We start from the raw sequence: 26896 nt of genomic DNA on the forward strand, positions 1-26896 counted from the left end.
ATCATTTTAATTAAGTTCAGTGATAAAAGTTAGTCTTGCATGAGGAATGAATGCACTAGAGAGACAATGAAAGATTGATGATGGCTTGGGGAGTATTGTGTGCTCTGCTGGTGGGAATGGATTTGTGGAAAGCAGCTGAGCTTGGGTAGCAGGTCAGAGATTACGGGCTCAGACCAATGTCCAGGCAAAGTTTTGGGAATCTGAAAGAAGTGGGATACAATGGGAAGATCCAAAAGCATTTTTGGTAATATTTCTGAGGGTTTTTGCTTGAATGAATAGCTTCATTACTAAAATAGTAAACATTAATTAATATCTGCATCATTTTTGTAACTGCTAGCTTAGTAAGGCAATTAGTGTAATTAGTATACAGCATTGCTCGATGGCATGATAAATCATAGTGTAGTGAATGTTGACTCTTTACCACTATGATGTATTACCTAATTTATGCAGGTTAAAAAAAGAAAAAAAAAGGTAAGGGGAAATCAAGAAGGGAAGCCAGCGGTGACAGGTGGGTGGCCTTTTGGTCACTCATCTTGCATCTGCTGCCAGTATTCTCAATTGCTTTGAACTGCTGCACTGCTAATTAACAATTCTTTTTTTCAGCGTTGCTAAGTCTTAATCACTGATTGAAACCTGCAAAGAGAGGCTGCAGAAGAGTGAAGTAAAAAACTAGAGACTGGCAGGTGTTTTTTCCCTTCGGGGTACTTGTATGAAGGGTGGTACTTCTTCCAGTAATAAGTCTGTGTGTGTTGGTATCTCCTTTGCTTTCACATTCCTGGAGGCATCATCTGCCAGTTACAGTTTGGTGCAAGGATGAAGAACATTAATGATGTTTTTCTTCACTGCATTCTGTTTTCTAGAACCTATGAGAACACCGAAAACGTTAAAGATTGCTGAGATCCAGGCCAGACACATCGCTGTGGATTGGGAATCTCTGGGTTACAACATCACTCGTTGCCACACTTTCAATGTCACTATATGCTACCACTACTTCTGCGGACACAACGAAAGCAAGGCGGACTGCTTGGATATGGACCCCAAAGCACCCCAGCACGTTGTGGATCACCTGCCTCCCTACACGAATGTCAGCCTCAAAATGATCTTAACCAACCCTGAAGGGAGGAAGGAGAGTGAGGAGACCATTATCCAGACAGACGAAGACGGTATGCGTAAAAGCTCTTACGGAAATTACATCTAAGTCCAGTCTAGACAGGTGGAAGGGAATTACTTTGTGTGTTACCATATGTGTCTCAAAGGATGGAAGTTCTCTTCTATTAGTATATTAATTAGCCCTAAAACACTGGCTTTAAAATTATTATAGCTGTCACCCTGCATATATAGCCCAAACTGTCCATGTAGCGCAAGTCAAACTCAGTCTCTCTCTCAAAAGAAGAAGGAGGGTAGCTTCCCAGTCATTCCAAAAATGCACTAACACAGGTGACAGGAAACACGTTGTGGTGTTAGGTGAAGGCTTCTTCACAGTATTAGGTGTAGTATTTGAATATTAATTTAATTCTGTAAATTTATATTTAAATATTAAGTTCAGTGCTTAAAGATTCAAGATTTATTCAAGATTTAAAGTCTCTTCAGCAAATACATTTGAGCAGTAATTTATGTGCTGGTTACAGTATATAGTATCTGTTAACTGTTTGAAAGCCTCCCATCAGATTGAAGTATTATTTTGACAACTTGGGGTGGATTCGATGATCCTTATGGGTCCCTTCTGACTCAAGATATTCTGTAATTCCTCTTTAAAATGCTCTCGGTGAAGTTTCATTGACAAGACAGTTGAACTTACCTTAGCTGGGAAGAAATAAAGAATAGATGTAGATGTTAATGGTGACATTCAGTAGTTAAGCTATGAATCTTGGAAGGAAAGATATTAAAATAAAAGCAGTTATTTTTCCCTAATAATTTTTAAAACATGGTAATAAAGAGCAATTTCAGTTTCCTTTTCTTATATTTAGATTTCATTAAAATATTGACAACAACAAAATGAAAATAGATACTGCCATCGGTAACCAAAAAAAAATACTTGGACTAATATAAGAGTGTAGATACATAAGAAGATAAATCTGAAAAAGGTAGTGTGCTTGCCTGTAAAATGGAGGAGAGAGTATAGCTTTATATAGCAATCAAGGTTAGAATCTGGTAGCACTTTTTTGCCATATATTTTCAATTTTACAAGAAATAGAAGAGGAATATGTTTACTGCTGCAATAAAGGAGAGAGAACAGCATATTAAATAGGTAGGATACGAGAAGCTGTAGAGAACTGGAGAGACATAGATGCATCACATGAAGATTTATTGACAAGTACAGAATTAGAATATTTCACACAATTCAAATTCTAGCATTACTTTTTAAAAAAGTTAATTATAAAATAATCCTTGATTAATTATTTCTATATCTGTGTTTTCTTTGTAGATATTTGTGGTTGCTGTTTTCCTTGAGGTGAAAAAAAAATAGTAGTAGTAATATTGTTACATCCATGGAAAATTGATTTTTTTTTTTAACCTGAGTTTTCCAAGAAAGGTTATGGTTTCTGATAGCCTTTACCTAGTTAGATGTGCAGAGATGGTGGCTGGTCTGCTGTAGCAGTGCTTGTTAAGAGCGGAGTCAAGTGGATGTGTTTTGTCTTCTGGTTTTGTTACGGATTATTCTTGGAAAATTAGGCACACAAGGCAGGTTTTGGTCTCAAGCTAGCACGCCAGTGTGGTATCGGTGAACTTGTTTAGACTCAGCTTTGGTGTCGGAGTACCATCATGTAGAAGAAGCCTCACACAGTGAACAGAAGTTGCTACAGTAAACTATTTCGAGCAGATGTTGTTTTCAGGGAGGGATTAATACATTTTAAAAGGCACCTATATTTAGACACACTGGTAGTAATAATGCTTGTGACCTGAAAATTGCCTCTTGTGAGGTTTGCTCAGTGATGTTACTGGAAATGAAATGCAGATTTTTAATTGTGCGTTACCGATGGACTTGAGAGTCTATGTCTATTTTGTCACTTTAAAATACAGAGCATGCAGGCAATGTGCAAGACGGAGGGCTTTCAGCCATCTCAGAGGATCACAGGTGTATTCACTCCTGCATCTCTCCTTGAGCTCTCGTAGCAATAGTGAACTGAGTTCTGTCGTTGACTGCCTGTGTGTACGATGCTAGTTAGGTCCCACATCCAAGTGATCAAGTATCTGTCTGAAGCTGTTTTAAAACGGTTTGCAACCTAAAGCACGACTCAGACTGAGATGATGAGAGCTACAGGAAGATGCATGAGTCTGTGCCCCACATACGTCACGTGTGGTCAGAAGTAGCCTCGCTGTCACGATGATTTTTGCAGGTTTTGTAGAATGAGCATGATGTTAATTATGTAGTGGGGGCGTTATCAGTGATTCATTTATGAGAAGGAAAATAGAGGGATCACAGTATTTTCCTACATTTCTGCAAATAACATTAACTAGAAATAGCTACTGCATACATGGTTATCTGAACCTGTGCACTTCCATTGTGTACTTCTCATAAATGGAAACTTTGAGAGCTCCGGATGACAACAACTGATAACTAACTTTTTGTTAGCTTTTCTGTAGTGCAGTATTCTTTCCGATGCCATTCTTTCTTACAGGGATCTGCTAATCAAGGAAAAATTTTGTAGACTGTTGGAGTTAAAGGCGTCTACCCCACATTTTCTTGTCTCTCTTCGCCTTTACCATTCTGCCCTCGTTTTCCGTTGCTTTGTCCATTTTCCCCATGCTTCCAGCACTCTGTCCCTTTCATCTTTCTTTGTGGTGGTGGTGGTGTTTTGTTTCAGTCCTTTTGTTTCTCTCTCTTCTATCATTTCACCTTCTCCCTTCTGCCAGGAGCTTTACACATATTTGAACTTCTGTGATTCCCTAAATGCAGAGGATCTCAGACTTTTGCAGGGCTCTGGTGTGAGACAGTGAGTCTCTCTGGTTGTCATTCATGAAGGTTCACATCTATGTAAGGCTGCGTAGCTGGGCCAGATATCCCAGAGTGGCGGGTGATAAATGAGCGGTGTATGGCACCAGCAGCAGAATTAACTCAAGAAACAATTAGTAGAAGAACAGAGTATGATTCAGAAGATATGCTTCAGACCTTTGGAGCAATGACTGACAAATGAAGGTTTTAATAGCTTGTAATTCAGTATCTGCAAGAAAGCAAATCCAGGAATATTAGTTTGAAAAGAGCCTTTTTTCTGACCAGACCTAGATCTGACTACTTGGTGGTTTTAAGTATTTCTATTTAACTTGGATAGATGGAATTGATCTTTAAAGTATATTACACCAGTTTGCAAAGACCTGCATTCCACGTAAAAATTAAGCCCTGAAAACAAGGAAATTTGTCAGTGTTTTATGGGTGAAACACCATCTTTCGCTCTGGAGAGAGACCACACCACCCTAAGACTTGGGAGAAAGCTTTTATGAGCACGCTTGCACTCGGCGTTATTTGTGCCATGACAGGGACTTGCTGCTTCACCTGGCTTGTATAGGAGATGGACAGTGTTTGAAGGAGTTAATAAAGGAGAAAGAGGAAGGCTTGCACAATCTGGGGATGTATACATGCTGGGCAGAGATGGTGTCTGACATTTCGAACAAAGTACAAGAATCAGCAGTGAATTTATCACTTAGCATGAGTCAGCAGCATGCACGTGTTCTCGGAGCTGCCTGTTCACAAGGGCACCGGGAACTCGGAGGGGACCCTTTTAAGAGCAGCGGATGGTGAATGGGATTAAAGCAGATAAATGCTTCCTTAATTTTTAATTGGAAACAGATGCGAAAGGCAGTGGATTAACAGGAATAGTGACATTAGCTTTTGGAGAGCAGCTATGGGGAAAGCAAATTGTGAAGCTCAGAGAGTTCGATGGTAATTTTATAACTAGTAAGGGAGTATGTCAGCTAACGGCAGGAAAACAACTAATTGAAAAAGATCACTTGGAATAGGATAAATACCCATTTTGGGGCTTAAAGTATACCAAAGCTTTGGTCTGAGCCAAAGGACTCGCTCGTTGGACATAAATGAGGCTCCCTGATCTTTCAGCAAGCATGGCTCATTCAGCCCCATGCAGAGATCTCTAGAGCTGTGATGCAGGGTTAAGACACCAACTGTCCAACCATTACTCATGCTCCTGGGAAAACTCCAGCATGTTTGCCACTCTGGGAAACAGCAGAGAAAGGGAGGAACGTCGTAATTAAAGGACAGAAAAATTAAAAGAGTTAAATATTTAGTGTACTTTCCAAATGTGTGAAGAGGAAATACCTTCCACCAACTCTGAGGGAGGATATTATGGAAACAGTTGACCTTTAGTATTTTTCTGTGTTTGATAGTAGGGCTGTAAGTTGCCTTTACAAAAAAAAAAAAAAAAAGATTTTTTTCTCCATTCACTATTTGATATGAGAAGCACTTTTCCTTTGTGCTTCTTGAAGTTGTTGTGGCACCCCAGGTGTCATGGTTTTAGCTGGGGTGGGGAAATGCTTCGATCAAGGGAAACAAACAAACAATGCTTCAAGGAGATTTGGAAAAACATAGATATAAAACTCTACCAGTAGTACTGTAAAAGTAACAAAAATAGCCCACCTGGGAGAAAAGTTAATGCAGCAAAATAAGCAGTCAGTATGTCCAATGTTGCAAAGGAGGGCTGCAAAAATTGCTTGCAATGGCAAACTGTCTCAAAAAACGTGTAACTTGTCTAGCTGAGTGACAAATGCATGAGTGTCAAGTGAACCCGCTATACTAATCCTATTGGGAAAAAATTGGCAAATGATTGCCATTAATAAAAAGAAACCTATGACTAAGAGAGAAAAGTTTAAATGTGAAGTTGTCCATAAATGTCACTGGTAAAGGTACTGACCTCAGTCCTTGACCAAAAAGGGAGACTAGTGACGTATGTGTCATGAGCAGCAGCAAAATTTAGTGTCAATATAGTCAAATAAGGGAGGAAGTTTTACGTCTTTCGCATCAGTGAACTGAAACTGATTATAACCGACTTACTGCCATTGATAAAAGGAGCCTGGGATAACCTATTTGTCCTTCAGTTCATGAAAATAACCCCAATTTTTTTTCAGAGGGTAGGTAAGATGCTATTGGCATATCATCGAGAGAGAGAAAAAGTGGCTGCAGAAAGACGTGTGAGCACTTTTTATTAAAGACATCAGAAAAGTTGATTTGTGAGAAAGTAAGAAATATATTGAAATTATTGGCAGAGATTTATTTTAAGCTTACACTGAACAGAAGACAAATGAAGTAAGCTGTTTTAAGGTATTGCACAGACTAGAAATACAAGCTAGGTTTTATATTAATAGCTCAGGAAAAATTGGCCCTGAAATGCAGAATTATTTACTCTGGCTGAAACAACTTCCTACTTTCATTTCCTTTAGATACCTATATTAGAAGCTTTATAGCAGAAAAAGTGATATTGCATATGAGATTCTTTGTTGAAATGGTGTGTTTGACATAATGATGCCTGCAAATAGGCCAGAATTAGTGGCTAGTTCAGCAGTTTGCTGTGGAATGAGAGCTTCCACCTGGGCCCACAGGTTCCCATTATTCCCAAGCCATGTGCTAGCGGAAAGCACTCTCTGAATATTGATTTGCATATTTTAAGAAAGTTGTAAAGTATGCGAGTACGTGAGGTTATTTCCCCCTGACATGGAGAAACGTTTCCAAATCCCAGACATGAGGAGTACTGAAGTCAGCATTTTGTGTAAAAAGGCTTTAAACAAAATACTGTGTTAGGTGCCTGAGCCCCTGCATTCAGCAAATCCACACCTTGTGGATTTAACTCCATTTGATCTTTGCACCAGTATCTACGGCGAGTGCCACCGCCACCGAGACTGATTAACCTCTGCAAGCTTGGTCAGTAGCTTGATTATAAGCCTTTATATCTGTTGTATTAGTTATTTTATATAGGCTGGAAGGTACAGGGAGTTGTCGCTGGCGCGAGCGTGTCAGCACCCACGCAGTCCAGAAGTGGCCCCAGGAGGGTGACGCAGCCTGTGCAGGGCTGTGAGCTTTTGCCAAGCCCTGGGGAGCACGTCCCCAGTGCCTCCCGCTGCCTGGGGATGGCAGCGCCCTTGCCACCTCCCAGAGCACCAGCCCTGCTCCCCCAGGAGGAGAAATCATTAACCAAAGAGCACGTGCACCAAAGGAGACTATTAATATGCAATCAGTTTTCTTCTCAATAGCACTCAGTAATGTTTTCCTTTTTCACTGCAAATGGTGCAGCTTGAGCAATTTCCAGATAAGTCATTTTTGTCATCGCCTTTGGTGTAAATACTCCTATGGTAAAGAGTAGTGATAGCAATTCTGATTTTTTTTTCCTTTGTATTATATGAAATTTGCTTCTATTTAAGCTTTAGTCTCGAGTTATAACGAAGCATAAAGTTAAAATGGTAAATCCCTCAGAAAAAGCAAATGGAAAGGTGGGCCATTTTAATCGCTTGCAACATTGAAACAGTAGAATAGATTGACTGTCACAATCTCCTGAAACGGAGCATCTACCTTCAGAGAAGGGCTGTATGTTCATTGCTCATACACCTTACATTTTGAGTACCACAAAAGAATTTTTCCCACTATAACCATGCATGTATCTGCACGTAGCCTTTACCATATAGCATAATAATACTTTGCACGGCTTTCACGGAGTATAATAATAATAAAAATACTCTGTTTACATGCACTTTCATCATTTTGTAGCAGGCAAACTGAAGGAATATAAATTCATTTTTTATAGTGGTTGGTGTCAGTTAATGTGTTGTTCTTCCAGAAGTAATGTATTGTAATATAAATTTCCCGTTAAGCTAGTGTAGAACAAGTTTTAAGTGATGCTATTTGTGAATAACAATTTACTTGTGACTGTGACATAATTTAATGCAAATATAGTGCTCTAAAATGAATTGGTCTGATGTCAGATTGATGGTTTGTACTTTTATTATGCATAGTATTTATAAAATTCCACCATCCCACATGTAAATAGAAGAAAAGATTATCAGCTATTCGCTATAAGAATAGATAGCTTCATTAGACGGGCTCTGGAGATGCCTGTAAATCGTGAAAGAAGAGCTTGTGATGTTTCCACTATAAAACCTTGCTGTAATTCCCTTTGAATTTGTTTTACGTCACTTTTGTATACATGCACGGTTTATGTTTGTATACTTCTTTTATAGGAAAGAAGGTATTTTTTTTTAAGTTCAAAATCTCTTCTGAAAACCATACAGTTAAAATCCCCTAATGATTTCACTTCTTCAGATAAGCGTAAATCTTGACTTGTTGGAAGTTTAACATAGAATAATGCGTGTGAAAGAAAGAGCGTTTACTGTTGTTGTCACTGGGAGATAGTGGGGTCACACTTAACAAGGTCAGCAGATGGAAAGAAAATCAATGAGACCAGAATCTTTTTAAAGAGAGGGTGCGGAGGCCAAAGGGTCTGACTCCAACTCCTCTAGCAGCTATGTATACTTTTTGAATTATTCAGATACCTGGCCATTGAAAGGGAATGTTAAGTAACATACTTCACCTTAATATACACTTGTAATAGTCTTGAGTGTTTTGATTTAGTATAGACTATCCATAAGTCCAAGGGGAAGGGCGAGAGCTCACGCAGGAAGAAGAATGGGAGTTGAGAAGGCAGCAAAGAGGTGCTGTGGTGAGTGATGGGGCTTCTGGAGATGCACATGCAAGCCTGAAGAAAGTCTTTTGAGCTGTTTGTGAGGAGGCTTCCAAAAGCTATTACCAGCACAAGGGTGATGTTTACCTGGCTGTTTCTCACAAGAGTCCTTGCTAAATATTGCATAGAAGGGAACACTGCTTTGGAAAGGTGAAGTTTAAGGTATTTCTTAAGTCCCGAGAGTCCTGCTGGGTGTCGTAGGGAGTAGACAGCAATGGTTGCCTATATGGAAAGTTTTGAGTCTTTTGAGCCTTTTGAGTCTTCAGAATAGTGTTACCAACAGGTTACCTTGCTGTTGTTCTTTTGTTGGTGTTCTTTTGTTTCTTTCTTTCGTGTTTCTTTTTTTACTCTTTTCAGTCTTTTTAAAATTTCTGTTTGTAACTAATAACTGACCTGAGAACAATGACGTAAAAACACAACTGTGGAAGTCTAGGCATTATTTTGACTAACTTGCCTGATGAATCTGTGGGCCTGCTCACAGATACTCTGTTCTTTAAGCAGATTCCTGCTCTTGCTTTTTTCTTTCCACACTTCTCTTTGTCCCTTTAGTAAAACTGTGCAAATTAAAGATATCTTCATTGTGGTTGAGCTGAAAAAAATGGAAGGGAAGAAATAACTTCAGACCCACCAAAATGTGTCCTTCAGTCTAAAATTAGTTTGTAGTCCTTTTTCTAGGCTTTTGAACTTTTATTTGATTCTTTGGTGTTTAATTCCAGTTGAGCTCTCAAATAATTTAAGCTGATCCCAAGTTTCATTTTTGGTGAATTTGCAGGGCTGGGTGAGGTTTGTGGGAATTACTGTTCTCTTGTTCTAGACACTTTTGCTCTCTTTTACGTTCTGACCTTATCTTTACTGGGATTCCCAGCAAGCTGCTCATCACCCTGCTAGCTTCTGGTCTTTTGCCCTGCTTACGCCAGTGGGAAGAGAAGCACAAAACTGACTGGGATCATGTAGTTCCAGTCAGTTTGACATTGCCGCTGCTGCCACAAGCAACAAATTTTATATTTCAGGAGAAGAAAACACAGTCATGCAATGTGATGAACCTGGAGGCTTCTCCCACTTTGGTGTTTAAACAGAAAATGTAGGAGTCTTTATGCAACCCTAAAACTTAGAGTCCTGCCCCCAGTTTCAATTGAATATGAAACATGCTTTTTAAAAGCATCACGCAAAAAGTATTCTGCAGGTTTTTGAGCAATTGTGTCTATTTTCTTTTTACCTCGCATGATTTAACGTGCCTTAATGTGAAATTTCATATTCTGTGTGCACGCCCTGGTACATTCCTATGTTCTCTCCCAAACACAGATGTACAAGAATGTGCACACACACACACACACACATGCACGTGCACACATCTTCCAGGGATAATGTCGTGTGCATCAAGGTATATCCATACCTCATTTGAGATGTAGAGAACAAAAGCAATAGAGCATTCCCATGAAAAGCAGGCCAGTGCCTACAGCAAGTCTCTGAAAGCCATTAAAAGCACACAGGGGCTGTCATGGCATGTCAGCCTTCATCCGCTGCCCAGTCTGTATCAGGACACTGAAGCAAAGCAGGAATGCATGATTTTAGCGAACTTCTAAGTCTTTGCCTGACAGATGGATAAACAGTTTCTGTGAACCTCTCATCTGTTTATTTGTGGGCTTTTTTGACTCCATGAATTTATTATTAATGTGCCAAATTATGTTGCTTATACTAAGGGTCAGATCATCCTTTATAGCTTCCATGTAGACTGAAATTAATCCTGCTATTGAGACAGGCCACTCACTCCTTGGTGCTGCTAGCATAGTGCTTGGTGCTTCCTTTGATCCAGTGGTTTTTAATTTATTTTTACTCTTCGTAAAACTTCAGTCTGCTTTGATAATTAATACCCGAGAAATGTCATGCGTGAGGCTCACTGAAAGTTGCATTGAAGAAAATAGGCTGATTAAGAAGGTGCAAGAAATACATACGTCAATATATTAAATAGAAGTAACATTCTAGCTTGAACAAATGTGGATTTGGGCAACTTTGACTTTTGGAAGAGGGAGGGTGTTTCTTTGGGTTCAGTGTTTCTTCAGGTGCTCTCTTATCCTCATCCCCTTCTTTCAGCATGTATGTGTTCAAATCGAGGTGAGCTGCTGTAGTTAAAAAGGAACCGTATATGTAGGCAAAAATATCTTGTAAGCTGAAATGGGAGATAACTAAGCGCTTCTGCCTGGTGTTGATGGGATTACCAGGTACTGTGAATCAGTCAGGCAAAGAGGCCTGAGGTAACACTTGAGACTTGTTATTACACTAGGGATATTGGTTCCGTTTAAAATAAGAAAGTAGGGTCATCTTAGTGTGGTTCAGTTCAAAGCTTTGAAAATGTCTCTTATTGGAAAGATTTGAAGTAAGCAGCTTTGATCCTTCTGCAGCACGAGCGCCTCAGTGGCTGAAAGAAGTGGCAGCTGAGCTGTGTGCTTGCCCTGTGCCCAGCCCCCTCTTTAAACGAGGATTTCTTTTAAAACAACAAATCATAAGAAGGGGGGACAGAAAACTATGTTGTAAGCATTTCTCTCGTTTGGAAGATGGGGTGTAACATAGGCTTTTCCTTGCCTTTGATCTTTCTTTTTAAAAGGATTTTAAAAGCATGTAGTCCTTGTCCTAAGATATGCTTATTACAGAGTTCAGTGATGTTCCCTGAAGTCGTAATCTAGCTTGAACTGTTTCTCCTGGCTATACTATGAGACAATTTGACTTTGCATGAAGTTCGAAAAACTATATGTGGGGATAACGTTTCAACTTCATGCTCTCTCTGCACTGTGAATGACAAAATACACTTTGAAGTGCTTTTTCATACTCCCTACCGCTGCTGTTTGCATACGAATGAATATTAATAAAAATAGACCCGCGCTCACTTTTGCTTTTAATAGGATGTTCTGTAATCTCTTGAATTTGTCTGTCTCTTGAATTTCCTATTTTTAAAAGTTGGTTTGTTTTTTTTGTTTTGTTTTGTTTTTTTTTTTTAATTATTTTTTTGTAGTGCCAGGCCCTATACCTGCCAAGTCGGTGAAAGGAACTCCTTTTGAAGATAAGATCTTCCTCAACTGGAAGGAACCTGTGGATCCAAATGGCATCATTACTCAGTATGAGGTAATCATTAAACAGCTAGGATAGGGCTAGGAAAGTACGGCAAGAGGGGTGGCTGACGGTGGGTGTTAGTGCTCTGTAGGCAGCTATTCAATTATATGCTGCTTTCATTTACAGAAGACTGGATTTTGTGTAGTAATTAGATGTTTAAAAATCATAATTGTGGTGCATATGTTGTTGGCTGGCCAGCCCTGTCAAGTGGCTTTGGCATGCAAGTATAAAATACTAAAATCTACGTGGGAGGTGCTAGTTTTAAAACTCTTGAATCATTACTGTGCATCCTTCCAAAGCATTGACAGCCATGATCTGTGAAATCTTCTTTGTTGGAAGGCAAGGTTACATGAAAAGTAAGAAAGTTATTAGATTTGGAGCACTGTTTTTTAGCTTTGTCAGATCTTTAGATATCATCCTTCAAGGCAACCTCCATATATATTCTAAAGCGTATTTAGTATATGAGCTTTCTGAGGACCTCCGCAGGAGCTTGGAAGGAAACACAAGGTGATTTGAGGAACAAACACCATCCTCTCCAGCACTCCTTTTTTTAAAGGGATAGAGGATGTAATTTTGTGTACTAGTGAATTGTAGGGGGAAGACAAACCAACTAACCGAACAAAGCCCCTTAAATCTGTTTGTTTGTCTATTTAACACTAGCAAAGTTCATTAAATAGTGTGGGTTAAGCCTGGTGGGCAGCTCAGCCCCACTCAGCTGCTCACTCCCCCACAGTGGGATGGGGGGAGAATCGGACGAGCAAAAGTGTGAGCTTTTCTGTTTTAATCACAAATCCAAAACACAGCACCATACAAACTACTATGAAGAAAATTAACTCCATCCCAGCCAAAAACAGTACAGTAAGATATCATTCCTGGCCTTAAATATATCAGCTTGGTTTGCATAGCATTTAAACATGATTATTAGAAGAGAAGAGGGAAATATATTACAGGAAGTGAAAAATAAAGGTTTCTGGTGGAGATGGGGAGGATAGTGGGCAGTTCCTAGCTTAAATGTAACAGTGCAACTTTCCGTACATGAACTAAAATCACAGAGAGAGGTGAAGGGCACCTGCATGGCCTTTCAAGAGAAGCAGGCTCTACAATAACATACATCAAGTCCTCATGGTATCCCCAAGATAGCTGGGTAGATAAATGAGCATGTGTCTTTTATTTCCTTTTCAGCCAAGCTAACCTAATCCCCTTGTGCCAAAAACTGTAGTAATTGTTACAAAAATAATTGTTTTCACAGGTCAGCTATAGCAGCATACGGTCATTTGATCCTGCAGTTCCAGTGGCAGGACCTCCACAAACCGTGTCAAAGCTGTGGAACAGCACGCACCACATCTTCTCACACTTGCATCCTGGTACTACTTACCAGTTCTTTATACGTGCAAGCACCGTCAAAGGGTTTGGACCAGCAACTACAATCAATGTAACAACCAACATATCAGGTGAAAATGAAAATAAAACAAAAAAAAGGTGTACATGTATGAATGTTCACTGGTTTTCAAAGGGTTTGGGGGTCATTTTTTGTAAGACTTGAAAAATCAGGAAATGTGAAACAAAACCCCCAAAAAATCCTATCGTATTGTGAAACACTATTACTGAAAATGTTTTTGAGTGTATTTACCGAAGAGTAGCCTAAGTTCAGGGATAAATCATTGCATGAGGCGGAAATTGCACACCTGTGGTTGTCAACTGTTTGATTTTGTATAATCTTGTACATTCATCTAAAGATTTTGAAGTGCTGTATAAACCTTAACTAATTAAGCCTTTCAGCACTCCATAGGTCACTAAGTACTATATTTGTTTTGCAGATTAGTAAAGTCAGACGCAGAAAATTAACTGACTTACTCAAGGTGACACCACTTAGCAGCACACAGCTATTACAGAGTTGGGGCAATTGGGAGGAAGCATGAATTTCTTTTGCCACGTCCATATAGGTCTGCTTCCTCGTGCCTTTATTCACTTACTGCAATGACCAAGATTGACACCATTCATCGTAATAACACACTGCAAACTCTAGAAGAAAGTAACATCAAGTGGAATGCTTCGTATTTTTATTTTCTTAAATTTCAATATTATTCTCAAGGAATAAGGTAGTAGCTTATGCAGATGACAGCAGAAGATAAGTCAGTGCTATATCTAGAGAGACTGTTGATTTTATGACATGGCGACTTCAGAGCTTAGCAGAGATCAAAGAAGTCAGTCATTTAGAAATGTAAACAGCACAAAGCTGGATATTTTCCTTATTACCTGCCATAATTAAACTTATATTGCCCTGTAAAGAGAGGTTAGTAATGTATTGGAATGCACCTGCCATTTCTGTGGGGAAACTACTCATGTAGTCTCCTCACCCAGTTCTCAAAAACACGCACATAAATCAAAATGTGAGAAAATTCAAAGCAGAACTGCGTGTATTATGTAGCAAGTGAAATGCTATAGTCATGGTTAACTGCAACATTTGCTCAATTGCATCCCAGCACATAAGTATCAGCACTCCTCATAACCCAGCCCCTTCAAAAAAAACCCAACCAACCAAACCACCAAAAAAACCTAAGTGGCATGTTCTGTTCTGTTTATCTAGCTATCAGGCTGTTCTGAAGTCTAATATTTTACTCAGATTCTTTTAAGGTCCTTGTGTTCCTTCACAACAAATTCTAGTTCCTAATTTTTCAGGGATAATGGTGGTACAGAACTTGCATGCTTGTCTTCTCTTCATAGGAGAGAAAAAAAAATGGTGTAACTATGTAATCTTGCTAGCATGTCTGTCCCCCAAATGTTTCAGTATTTTGAGAATTAAGCACCTCAACATGTTTGGATTATTTAGGACTACAATATGTTCAGGCTTTTTCAGATGTGCACTCTTTTCCACACAAAAATTTGGGGAATTTTGTCCAGAATCCAGTCTACCATACTTTCTAGACAGAGTATGGGTCTGTTATTTGGCAGAATATGGTTAATATTAGAAAAGCTCAAAGGCAGGCTGTGACACCCTTTGTATCTGAATTTCAGCACGTTTTTTTATCTTGTGTTCTGCTGAACTGTTTCCTGGTTTCACTCTGCGTAACTGATACTTTTTATGAAGCAGCACATATGTTTCAGGAAATGCTAGCTTTATTTTAATTAGGAGTTAAATTATTCCTTTTAACCAAGCTTACCAGTGGTTGCCTGGATCCTAGTGAACATGATGTAAATAGTCATTTATAAATGAGCACTAAATGAATATTATTTCTAGAAAATAATATTTCGTGAAATAAATTTTTGTGTTCATCTAGAATCTGGGACTAATGAAGCAAGGCTTTTAATCTTTCAGTACTCTTCTATCTATTGATATATTTACCGTGAAATTATTATGACTTAAATGATTGACATCCTGCTAGGAAACATCTCTTTTGTGAAAGTTCATCATTCAGGCATCATTTTATAGAGGTACAGACACATATTTTTAAAAAATGCAAATAGTTTTCAAGTTTGTTAAAAATTGGTGATTAATAGAAATCTATTACTTTTCTGAATCACAGAAAATCCTGTTTCTTTCCTTGCACTAGAGCTGAAGTCAGCAACAGTATTACCAGTGAGGGCTGCGACGGGTTGTGCAGAAGATTAAAGGTGGATGGTTGAAGTGATCACCAACACCGACCATCCAACCCACAACAAGTATTACTGCCACAAATGCCTAGCAGCCAGTCCATTGGTGAATTAGTTCCTGAACTGCTTCTAGTTTTGACTTTGTTTTTTCTTAATACCCTGGGCTGAAAACTGCAGTTATTCAGAAACTGACCCATGAACAGCTTGGCCGTCCACTGTTAGAAATGGAAGGAGAAATGGGCACGGGAATGGATTCCTCCACCCACTTCTAGTCCACATATGCATGTCTGTCGAAGCCAAATTTTCCTGCAGCCTGGTTGCTATTGGCCATGACATTTAAGAGGAAATGTGAAAGGCTCTGAAATTGTTGGAGGAGTAAAAAGGTGGTAGAGTTGGGTCTTCAAGATGATGAATATAGTTGTTTTTAAGGTAGAAAGAGCGAGGCCAAATTGGAATTTTGTAGTCTTCGTGTTTCTTGGTAGTCACCTCCTCCCTCTGTTTCTGTCTTACTATATTCTGAGCAGCCACAATCTCATGAAAAGTCAAAATGTTTTCACTGATTTGTTTCCCATTCTTTTCCTTCCCGCTCAACATTAATCAGCTCCCACTTTACCGGACTATGAAGGAGTCGATGCATCTCTCAATGAAACTGCTACTACAATAACTGTACTCTTGAGACCGGCACAGGCCAAAGGTGCACCTATCAGGTAAAAAAAAAATCTAAAAGTAAAATTAAAATTTTTAAAAAAATATATAAGTTTGAGTTTATTATATGCTGTCTTGCAGCTCATAAAACTGTTCATTTCCAAGTGATATTCATTTGACATTACTATTGTTTTTCTCAGCCAGACTGAGCGTACCAATAGATCTCCAGTTAATAAGAAAAAATTCTTTTTTTTTTTTCTTTTAAAGATAGTCATGACCTGAATCATCCAGCTGTCTGTCCTGTTTGATTTAGGGTCCCCAGGACCACCTTCTATCCATTATAATTTCATTTTATTTTCTCACAGTCTCTCTGAAATATGAGGTTGAAAGGTGTTTGTCAGAAAGCGGATTTGAAAATAACACTTCCTCTCCAGTGCTTCAAATCAGCTATTCTATAGTATCTATGTATGATTGGAAAATTGGAAGCTCAGAGGAAATGGGAGAATAATAGTGATGAATACAAACTATTTGACCTTTTTCCTCTCAGAGTGCTTCTTACTAGAAATCATGTAGCAAGCTATTAAATTTTATTTGGCGTGTCCCATAATCATATTAAAATGTTTCATTTATGTTAACTTTGAGGCGTCTTTCCCTTTCTGCTCTCTGTTGAGAGATAATTTAATTCTGTTTGCAAAGATTAGTCCACATCCTGCTCTTTACTTCTACTTGTTAGTGCAAAAATTTTGTGATATTATTTGATTCCATTTGTGTTTTACTGATGTGGCTGCATCAGCAATATTCAGGGACAGGGTTGACTAATTGGGGGTTAATTAGCTACTGAGCATCAGAACCTTTTCACACTCTTACCCTTGTGACATTTTAGAGAAAATACAGGCTAATGCATTTCATTCTGTGTTACATTAAGCACATCACCGTGGCTCAGCTGATGTTGACTAATGTGCCAGAGCCCTAAAAATAGAGGGAAATTAACTGTTTCTTACATCTGTTTCCATTAAGAGGAATGTATGTTTTACCTGGATATTGTGGGGATGAGTCACGTACCTATAAGCGTTTTCATATGCCATAAGTCACCCTTATGATTGATGTGATCAAGTTATTTATATTCTGTCATAGAAGACAATCCAGATTCATCCCTTTTATACGGGATATTGATGTGTTATATTCATAAATAAAATTGTAACCCCATACTTCATTAGTTTCTGAAAGATTGCCCTGGAGCAAACCTAGGATATTTTTGGGTGTGAAGAATGATAAAATGTACAGGACTACATTCGGTACAGGACTTGGATTCCTGAAACAGGGGTTTTGTTGAATTGATACAGAAGAAACCAGAGCTGTGATCTGAAAATGCTCCCAACTTACGCAGGTGCTTAAACTCACTATACGCCTTTGTAGGTCCTTTTAAAAGCCTCCCAGGTGTCCTGCTGCTGGCCATATCCAAAGCTGTCCCTGTTGAAGAAATGCGGTCTCTCTCTCTCATCTAATCCATGCCAAATCCTTTCGGTTTTGTGTGTAGTCCCCCAAGGGGGCTGGTGTGTAGGCTCGTCCAGAGCATGCCTGCCAGACACCACTGGGATCTGCTGAAGGTGGTGCTCATCTTCTCTACACCAACTGGTCTGTGGTCACTTGGGCAGGCAGCGGGCTCCCGCCTTCAGTCCCGCCGCTAACCTCAAGGCGGGTCAGTCTTGCTTGCTGGGTTTCTCTCCCAGGGGTTTTCTTTTGCAAACTGGTAGCTTGATGGGATCTGACCCGTACCTGGCTCAGGGAGCTCTGGTTTCTCTGCTCTCTACTGGCAGGCAAGTAACTCACTGCAGAGTAAAACTGCAGCACACCACCTCACTTTTAGGTCTCTCAGTTTTCCCTACAGCATCCTCAATCCGATGGCATGAGCTTGTCACTGTGGCCTTTGAAGGTGGCAAAAAGGATTTATGTACTAAACGTGAATAGTTTGATAGTGATAGTTTGATAGATTATTAACAACTGTTGTTTGAATATGTTTTCAAAGAAGTATGTCTTACTTCCTGTCTCACATCTTCCTGCTCCACTTTAATTAGTTTCAAAAATCAGAGACAATGCATTAAATTTCTAACATCAGGAGGCCAAGGAAATAAGTCCTCCACCATAACTGGAGAGCTGGGCTTTATTTTTAAAACAAAAGAGGTGGTTTTTCCTTACCCCGAATGTGGAGCATTCTCCAGGGGAATGCAGAAGACATGGTCCCATTCCCTTTCCTGAAGTTATGCATATTGCAGTCAGGTATTTTGAGCAGCTTCTTAATAGAGGTGATAAATGTAACACACTGAAATTCTGAATCAATTCAATGCATTTTGCTAAACTTCATGATGCATTTTAGTGAAGCTTCGCTCCATCCACACTGCAGTGTTTCCACTACAAGCTGGCTTGCTGCCTTAATGAGCGTTACAAGGTAAGGGGGGAAAAATGCATCACTGTGCTTGCAGCTGTGATTGCGTAGAAGGAACTCAAATGCTGCTTTTTACCCTGACGCTGACAAGTACAGTAGCTTTTTGAAAAGGTTTGGTTGCACCTAGTCCTTTAATCCCTGGAGCTGTAGGTGGTCAAAATATAATTTTATTTAATAGCAGTAGGTCCATGTTTAAAAAAAAAAAGAACAGAAGGAAAAAAGCTTAGTCTGATACTCTTTGCTTTTACAAACAGAATTATACTATGATGAGACTTTGTTGTACCTCAGCCTCTCCATCAGCACAGCCCCCCAGGAAACAGATGTTCCTTAACTCAAGTGTAATCTATGTGCGGCTGTCAATCATTTCTTTAAGACACTACATGCCATAGTCATCAGTTTCAACATGACTCTAATCATAACTTCCCTGTCAAGTGTTATCGTGTAATCTCTAGCATTCTTTATGGCCTCCTGGAGTTCTAAACCAAATTACAAACTGGAAATGCAAAGGGAGACAGGGCTGAATGGCTCGGGCTGACTTAAGTGCGTACCATTTCACCGTCAATCTCGTGGATGACATCCCAGTCAGTAGCATCAATGATGCTTCAGTGATTCATTTGAAGATGTGATTTGTCACTGTAGTTTTTCGAAAGGGTCCTAACTGAGCACCAGCAAAACAATCTTCTGTTTTCAAATCCTACTGCAGATGAGGATTACAAAGCACATATATCAGAATCAGCATAGATTACTTTTTAATGATAAAATTTATTTTATTTGATTGGTAAAGTGTTTTTCTCATACCTCCATATGCAAAATCAGGTTGTTTTCATTTTACAAAAAGGCTAATTAAGTGGACCGTGGTAGGGAGCAGCTTAAACTTAGTTGTCGGTCAGGATTCCAAGAGCTCAGGTTGTAACTTGGGCTGTCAGTCACTCTGGCATCTATCAAAGGAGAGGATGCTGTGTCTCCACCAGACCTGTGAAAGGAAATCTCTAGATGGTATTAAAGCCTGGTCAGAATAGGGCTGAAGTATGAAGAACATGTTAATCTGTACCTGTTGAGAGCCTGAATTTTACAGAGGGACCTCCGTAGGCTGTTTGTATCATCTTGGTCAATAGGGAGGTTGTGTGCACGTTTTCTTAAGTAAAAGTTTTTTGACATAAAAAATAGTTTCCTCATACAAAATCTCAACAGAGGAGCTCGTCACCTGTTAGATCTTCAACACTTTCTCCACTTACCTGGCTATCTCAGACAACTGTTTGGCCTTTATAATCTTAGCAGCTTATGTAGAAGCTTCTGAAATTTGTACTATGCAGAATAGCTCAGAATTTATTTTACTCATCAGGGAGAACTAATATTGTCATCTAGGTTTTCCACCCCTCCCTCTTTCTTTTATTCTTCGTTTGCTGTATGGGAAGACTGGAAAAAAAATGGTTATTGTAGGAATTCCCTCAGCTCCAGTCACAAGACAGCTCTCTCAATAATTGAATTCTCACCGTTACACAAAAAATGTGCAGAAAACATAAGACAATTGAAGCTAGGATTGGTAAATATGTAAAAATGCAAGGATTAACAGAGCACATGGCCTTTAAACTTCTACTTACAGCCTGATATCAGACCACATTTACAGCCAGTGAACACCCTGCTTTTCAAATTGCAAATTTAACACATCCTACAGCAGGGTGTCCTTTCTGAACACTATTACGTGTACATAGAGTAACAGTGCTGCTTTGGAGACACTGTACTGTTAGTAAATGGGTTTAAACAGATGGTATCACAAAGGGCCCAGAGGTAAATGACTGTATTCCTCCGTGTCTTGTTAACCTATAATGTTGCATGAAAAATACTGCTAGATCCCCTTTCCAAAGAGGATAAGCACATCTTTTATTTAAAAGATACATTTTAAAAATTATATCAAAAAAAAAAGCTTCGTTGGAGACTTTAAAGACTTTGTCATTTGCTATTCTTCCTTTAACTGAAAGTAACTCTGTAAGTGCAGATGGCTACAATGCGTATATCTCTTATTTTCTACATTTTGTAGCTTTTCAGATGTAGGGGCCCAAAAGGTGTTATTTCTGGAAGCATATTTTATTTAAATGAGAGCATATTTTATCTAAATTATTTGAAAATTTTTTCAGAACATTGACATTTTATTGTGATCTTATGCTTAAGATTTTGCCATACCTTTTATATCAGATTCAAAAATTACTGCATATTTTTAAAGAATGCTGTTAAAAGGGACTTACCTAATACCTAACTCTCATGCCCTTCACCTTTGATTTTTGGTTTACTTCAGTCTCTGAAGACACTTTTCCCTTAATAAGGATATATGCCTTAAAAAAAGGTGCCTCATTTACTGCTTAGCCTTTAAAATGAGGGGTGAAAAGGATTTAATTTGGGAACTGTGGTAGATCTAATCTTCTGAGCTGCATGACAACCCAGGCTGTTCCAGGGGATGGTTGCCTCTGTCACGTTCAGGCATCGTGCTGCCCTTCCGCTCTCTCTGCTGTCTTTCTCCTCCTTAAGTTGGCAGGGTGTCACAGATGACAAGTTTCCTGCTCTCCTGGTACTTCGGAGAGCAGAATTTGTGTCAGTCCAGTCCTCTGGCAGCTGAGAAGGCTGCCGAAGAGGGGGAGCAGAGGCATGGTGTCTCTGTTCCCACTACTCTGCAGTTGGTTGGCTGCCCAGTTGGGGAGCGGTGGTTTTAACCCTGCCTGGGTCCAGGGCCAGGCCAGGGAGGAGGTGAACACCAGTAGTCATTTCTTCTCTTGGGACATTATAATAAAAAATTATTTTTAATATTTTTACATCCTGTCAAGTCTGTAATTTATCAATGCTTTTAGGTTTTATTGACAGTACATTGAATTTGAAGTGTAAGATTCTGGGTGTGCGGAGGTCCTGTGGAAGTGATTTGTTGGTGCAGGCTGCATTAACTGGGCATGGTTAATGCATAGATAGAGGTTACCACAGAAGATGATTTATAGCCAAGCTCAGTTCACAGACAGTTTATGAGAAAGAGTTCCCTGGAACTAACTCATCGGTTTTTGTTTACATTCTTCTTTTTACCTGGAGTTTCAAAAATGAGGTGACTTTTTATGTTCCTCTTGGTCACTTTGAAAAGGAACAGGCTTTCCTCAATTTTTTAGGTGCTAGGAAAAGAAGGTGCGAACAACTTTTTCAGCTCTGGAGAGATATGAAACTAATTTCTTATTTTTAGTTCTCTCCTTTCTTCCATTCCCCAGTATCATACTTCATCTCTGCCACTATAGTTATGGGGGGTTTCTGGGCAGTAGCAGCAGAGAAAATCGACAAAATAATTTAATGCTGCCCTAGAAGCTCTGACGTGAGGAGGACTTTGCCTTTGCGTTTTGGAGTCCCTGCAGCAAGGCAGTGACACTTCCAGAACTCTCTTCAATTTTACATTTTCTGTTTAGAAAACTGTAAAACAAAACTAAGACAGGCAATTCTGCCAGTTTAATTGAATAGCTTCAGGTCTTGTCTACATGCTTAGGCATATTTTCTTGCTAATCTCTCCTAAGGTTCTCAAATGTATCTGCATGTAAATGAGAAATTGTTTGCACCTATGCACATGTGTGTGTATGTGCATATGCGTACATATAGTTCTTAACATCCAAAAAACTCCTTTTTCTCCTTTTTTTTTTCCCCTTATAAACTGAAGAATTGCCTCCTGCTCTCAGTACGTAAGTTCTGTACTTCTGCAGAGCAGAGGAAGCTGCTAATGAGTTGGTAACATCCTGCAGTTAGGTAGTTCCCCTAAAGGAGAAAGAAGAATTATAATTACCTGTTCTATTTTGGGCAGGTGATTTTGAAAAGTGACCAAGCCACGGATCATTTCAAGAGAGGTATTGGGAGGTTGGGATGGTGTTTTAATAGGCCAAATGCCATCCGCTTCAGCAATTTGTAATGTTTTATCATTGACAACTGTAGAGGAATGAGGCAGTCTATTTTGGTGGAATGGACAGATTTCTGTCCATCTGTGCTTGTACTACAGCATGTCACTTGTACTTTAGATCTGCATAGCTCTGAGCCAAGATAGAAGCCACAGCAAGGTCAAGAGGTGCAGAAGACTGTCAGCACATTCTGTCTCAAATGATATGACAACTGCAAATTGGTGCTTCAAGCACAGCCTGGAGGCAGTCATTATGTTAGGCCTTGAAGCTCAGCTTTCTCTAATATCATTTCAAAGGGAAACGCTAATTTCAGATGGTTCCAATTAGCCAAGATTTTAATCTATTGTAGTCAGATTCATTCCTGCGTTTCTTCAAAAGAAAAAAAAAAAAAAGCCTGAAAAAAAAAATCTAAATGTTGTTAGGAAGTTGTGTATAGATTTGTATTGTTTTTCCTGAAAAAAATGGATGCTGCTTTTTTCCAATGGCTGAATTAGATAGCTTTGCAATATTTCTAGCCTTTGTTTCTTCTCTGCATCCATGCATCTACAGTCTTCACCTTTTTTCTTTTCTTTTTTTTTTTTTTTCTTTTTAAACTTACATGAAGCAATTGGGTTAATATTTTTATGAGACTAGAGAGTTGACTGTAGCAGGTGACCTTAAATGTATGCTGGCCTTCCTCTGTTTCACTAGTGCCTACCAGATTGTTGTTGAGGAGCTGCACCCGCACCGAACAAAGCGAGAAACGGGTGCCATGGAGTGCTACCAAATCCCCGTCACCTATCAGACCGCTCTTAGTGGAGGTTCGCCGTATTACTTTGCTGCTGAGCTGCCCCCAGGAAACCTGCCAGAGCCAGCCCCCTTTACCGTGGGTGACAACAGGACTTACCAGGGTTTCTGGAACCCGCCGCTGGCTCCTCGGAAAGGCTACAACATCTATTTCCAGGCCATGAGCAGCGTTGAGAAGGTAAGCGCCAACCCTGCCGTTCTCCTGGAAGGAGTCAAAAGACATGCCCGTGGTGACAGTTAGGACTGTTGAAGTTGGACGTAGTTAGGTGTTGGCAGTGGCTGTAATCCCTTCCGTGCTGTGACAGCACGGCAGAGTGCCATTCACATTTCACACCACCCTTGTATCATAGTAACTGCTACTAGATGAGAGTTTAATACATCTCGTAGTAATCGCCTCAGCGAAGTAATTTCAGTGCTGTGACTGCCTCCTCAGTAAATAACATCCACAGCTCTTTCCCCAATTCTCAGTACTTGCGCACTTCAGAAGATTAAATTACTGCAGGATAAACAGAACGTGGGCTGCTCAGCAAGCTAATAAAACGCTACAAACTTTTTCAGACTCCCACACTGAATGTCAGATAAAAAGTAAAAATTTGCTTGAGCAAAAGTAGCCCCTGGCCCATGGCACGTTTTCTAGAGCCTTTCTGAAAAAGTGTACTTGAGGCTTGCTCCACTGCTGTGCAGTAGTAAGATTGTGGCTGTTGCTCACCTTCATTACCTTACCGCCTTGGTGTTTAATTTTTAACTCTGTCGCTGAGTACTGCTGCTGGCTGTCTGTGCATATGGAAGGAGGAAAAGTGCCAGGGAGGAAGGTTCCAGGTAGGAAGAACAACCATGGCTCTGCAAGCCCCATGATGTTGCTTTTGAATGGTTTTTCCTCTCATAAATGAAGAATGGAGGAGAGGGAAATTGTTGGTAAGGAGGGAAAAGACGGTAGGCACAGAACTTTCAGATATTTAAAAATTTAAATTTTTTATTTATAGTTTAGAAATCTGAAGGAAATCAGGAAGTATCCAGGCAGGTCAGAAAGGAGCTAGAGAGAACAACCAGATCGATAGCCACTGAGACTCACCAGAGCCATCAGGAAGGAGCAGAAGCCATGTTTACCCTTCCTTATGTTTGGGTCTCTGCAGTGACTAAGCAAATCCTAGCTAACAGGTAGCCTGGCCTTGGAGCCTTTTGAAGAATATCTCACCTTCTACCTATGGTTATGAAAACTGCATATGCATCAAGTCCTAATGGGGAAAAAGCAGGACCTAATGAAACTGTATTGGAGCTGCTTAGAACTGGAGGCTTCTTCTCAATGCAGAGACTGTTCCCTCTCTCTAGTTCTTATCTATAAACCTGCATGAAGCAAACAAAGCCGAATAAAAGGTAACTGCTAGTCACTCATTCATATCTCCCTCACCTGCTACATACATTCCCTTTGCTTTTGTTGGCTTCCAGCTCAATAAATTGTAAGGAAATTTGTTTCATTCCCCAAGAAATAAATGGGAGGGAAAAGTAAAACAAAAATGTTAAACACAAAAATAGATCTTTATTTTGGTTTTTTACATTTTGACAGATGAGTAGAAGATGAGGGAAGAATACATTATTTTTCACTTTGACTTGATTTCAGCTTGTGAGAGAGTTTAATCCTAAAATGGTTTTCTCTGGTATGATTTAAAACTTTGGATCAGATTTCTGTTCCTAGAGGGATTTGGCGGGGGTTGGGTGGACTGCACTGTATTCTGCCAGGACAGAGATCTAGTGGTTGTAAGGTAACCTCTGAGCTGCAGAATATTTAAACAGGTACTTTACTATAAAGCAGTGGGCTCACCAGAATAGTCAAGGGGAAGTAAAGTATGCTCGGAAGTACACTGTAGGGTCAGGATGAGGGTTACTCTGTGATTCTCACAGACATTTTGAACAAAAGTGAAGAAGTAAATCCAATAACTGGGGAGAATGCTAATTAGGTAAGATTAGATAAATAAACTTTGCGGGACTTTCATTATCGAACACTTAAGGGAAGCCTCAACTCACAGTTTTACTCACTCTTTACAAGCTGTGTTCACAAAACAGCACCAACATATTTTACCTGTTGCTTGGGAATCTTCAAGAGGAGAGAGATGCCAGAGGATGTGTTTGGGACGGAGTGCTGGGGGGTGCAGGACTAAAGGGAGCATATTTTATAGAATGAAACTGTCATTATTATATTTTCTAATTAATTGCTAATATTGTTTGGAGTGATCTAATACAGCAGCAGCTGCATCCTCTCATGTAACCTTATGCTATTTCAATATGTTTGCATTTAAAATGACTGCACATTGTACAAAAAGGCCAGAAAACCCATTTATGACTGACCCTTGTCTGTTCAAGTTGTCCACACTGTGCATAACCAGGTCATTTCTCTGTTCATTTGTTTCAATTGCTGACCAAACTTGGGGGGGGGGGGGGGGGGATGATGGATGGATTAAAAACATAAAAATTGTCTTTGCATGTGCGACTTCTGAAGCACATCACTGTCAAATTGCTGTCTTTCCTGGACAGAATATATAGGTTGTAGATTAACTGTGTCATATGTGAAGGAATACCTGGGCTGCTTCTATGCTAATTCCACACTTAGAAACATGAGGGAGCATGGTGCTGCCATGCTTCAGGTGGCCCTGTTCAAGACCATCAGGATGCAGCAACAAATTAGTTTGGACACAGTGCTGAACAAATGTACCTTCTCTGCTGCATGGTGCTGCTGGAGGTCAATGCTGGCTTGGGATTTCTGTGCCATGAAATAAACAGGAGCACGAGTCCTCCCCTTTTCTTCCACTGCACCCTCTCTATTCTTATGGCATGATTTCCATTTGATTTGAATAATCTGAAATTTGGCTACATCTGGGCTGTCCCGCACCTTTTCTTCCCATTGTTATCCTCTACAGTAGAGATCAATGCCTAGATTTCATGCAGCTTTTAAAGAGGCAGAATCACTCGGCCTCCTCTCTCCTGCTGAATCCCAAGCCCTGAGCCACCTTGTTGGGTTGCCCCAGCTGATCAGCACATCTCAGATGAATTTATGGAACAGGGAGGGGCAGCAAGAAAAAACAAACTGATCTGACTGTTTTCTTTACTTTTCCCTCTTCAACAGGAAACCAAAACTCAGTGTGTCCGAATAGCTACAAAAGGTAAGAGGTTTGTCCCTCCAAGCAAAGTAGGTCTTTTTAATGAAATGTGGAATTTCTGTTAAATGTTTGAACAAAAGCCAGTACTATCCCTCTATTTTGAGCCACGTGATTGTCTGAAAATGTAGTGGGCTACTGCTTTTTATTCTTTGGTATTGGGCCAAGAAAGTACTGTGGTAGCAATACTCAGAATTTAGACAAAATAAGTACTCCTTTGTTTTCCCTGTCTGTGGTTTTCAAGATCTGCTCTTCAGCTGCTGGAGCATTGCAGCAGATAGATTAACTGGAGACCAGAAAGCACACTTGATAAACTGTCTGTTATGCTAACAGTTACTTCCAAGCAGGGGTGGAAATAATTTAAATGAAGGACAAGATAGTTAATTTTCCTAAGTAAGAGCTCAGTGTTAGCTAGACATAGGGGAGGGTTGATTTGAGGAAGGCTTGTGTCTTTGACAGCAAGTGAGGCCCAGGGCTAAGACTGGTTGCTTAGCTGTGAGAATAAATCGTATTGACCCCACATACACTGGGTTAATCACATACTGCTCGTTCAGAAATGCTGTTTCATCTTCAAATGAGGGCTTAGTTGTT

The 26896-nt window shown here is 39.7% G+C and overlaps 1 protein-coding gene across 6 annotated transcripts in view; it reads left to right on the forward strand.

The window, feature by feature from the left end:
• Positions 1 to 26896, forward strand: part of PTPRK (protein tyrosine phosphatase receptor type K) — a 414239-nt gene that overhangs the window by 315137 nt on the left and 72206 nt on the right. For all 6 annotated transcript variants that reach the window (XM_064447325.1, XM_064447319.1, XM_064447321.1 and 3 more), the window contains exons 8-13: positions 861 to 1163; positions 11686 to 11795; positions 13033 to 13234; positions 15976 to 16081; positions 23061 to 23334; positions 26275 to 26311. In XM_064447325.1, coding sequence (XP_064303395.1) covers positions 861 to 1163; positions 11686 to 11795; positions 13033 to 13234; positions 15976 to 16081; positions 23061 to 23334; positions 26275 to 26311 — 1032 coding nt within the window. The remainder of the gene's footprint in view (positions 1 to 860; positions 1164 to 11685; positions 11796 to 13032; positions 13235 to 15975; positions 16082 to 23060; positions 23335 to 26274; positions 26312 to 26896) is intronic.

This window comes from Phalacrocorax carbo, chromosome 3, assembly GCF_963921805.1.
Source record: "Phalacrocorax carbo chromosome 3, bPhaCar2.1, whole genome shotgun sequence".
NCBI classification, from domain to species: Eukaryota; Metazoa; Chordata; class Aves; order Suliformes; family Phalacrocoracidae; genus Phalacrocorax; species Phalacrocorax carbo.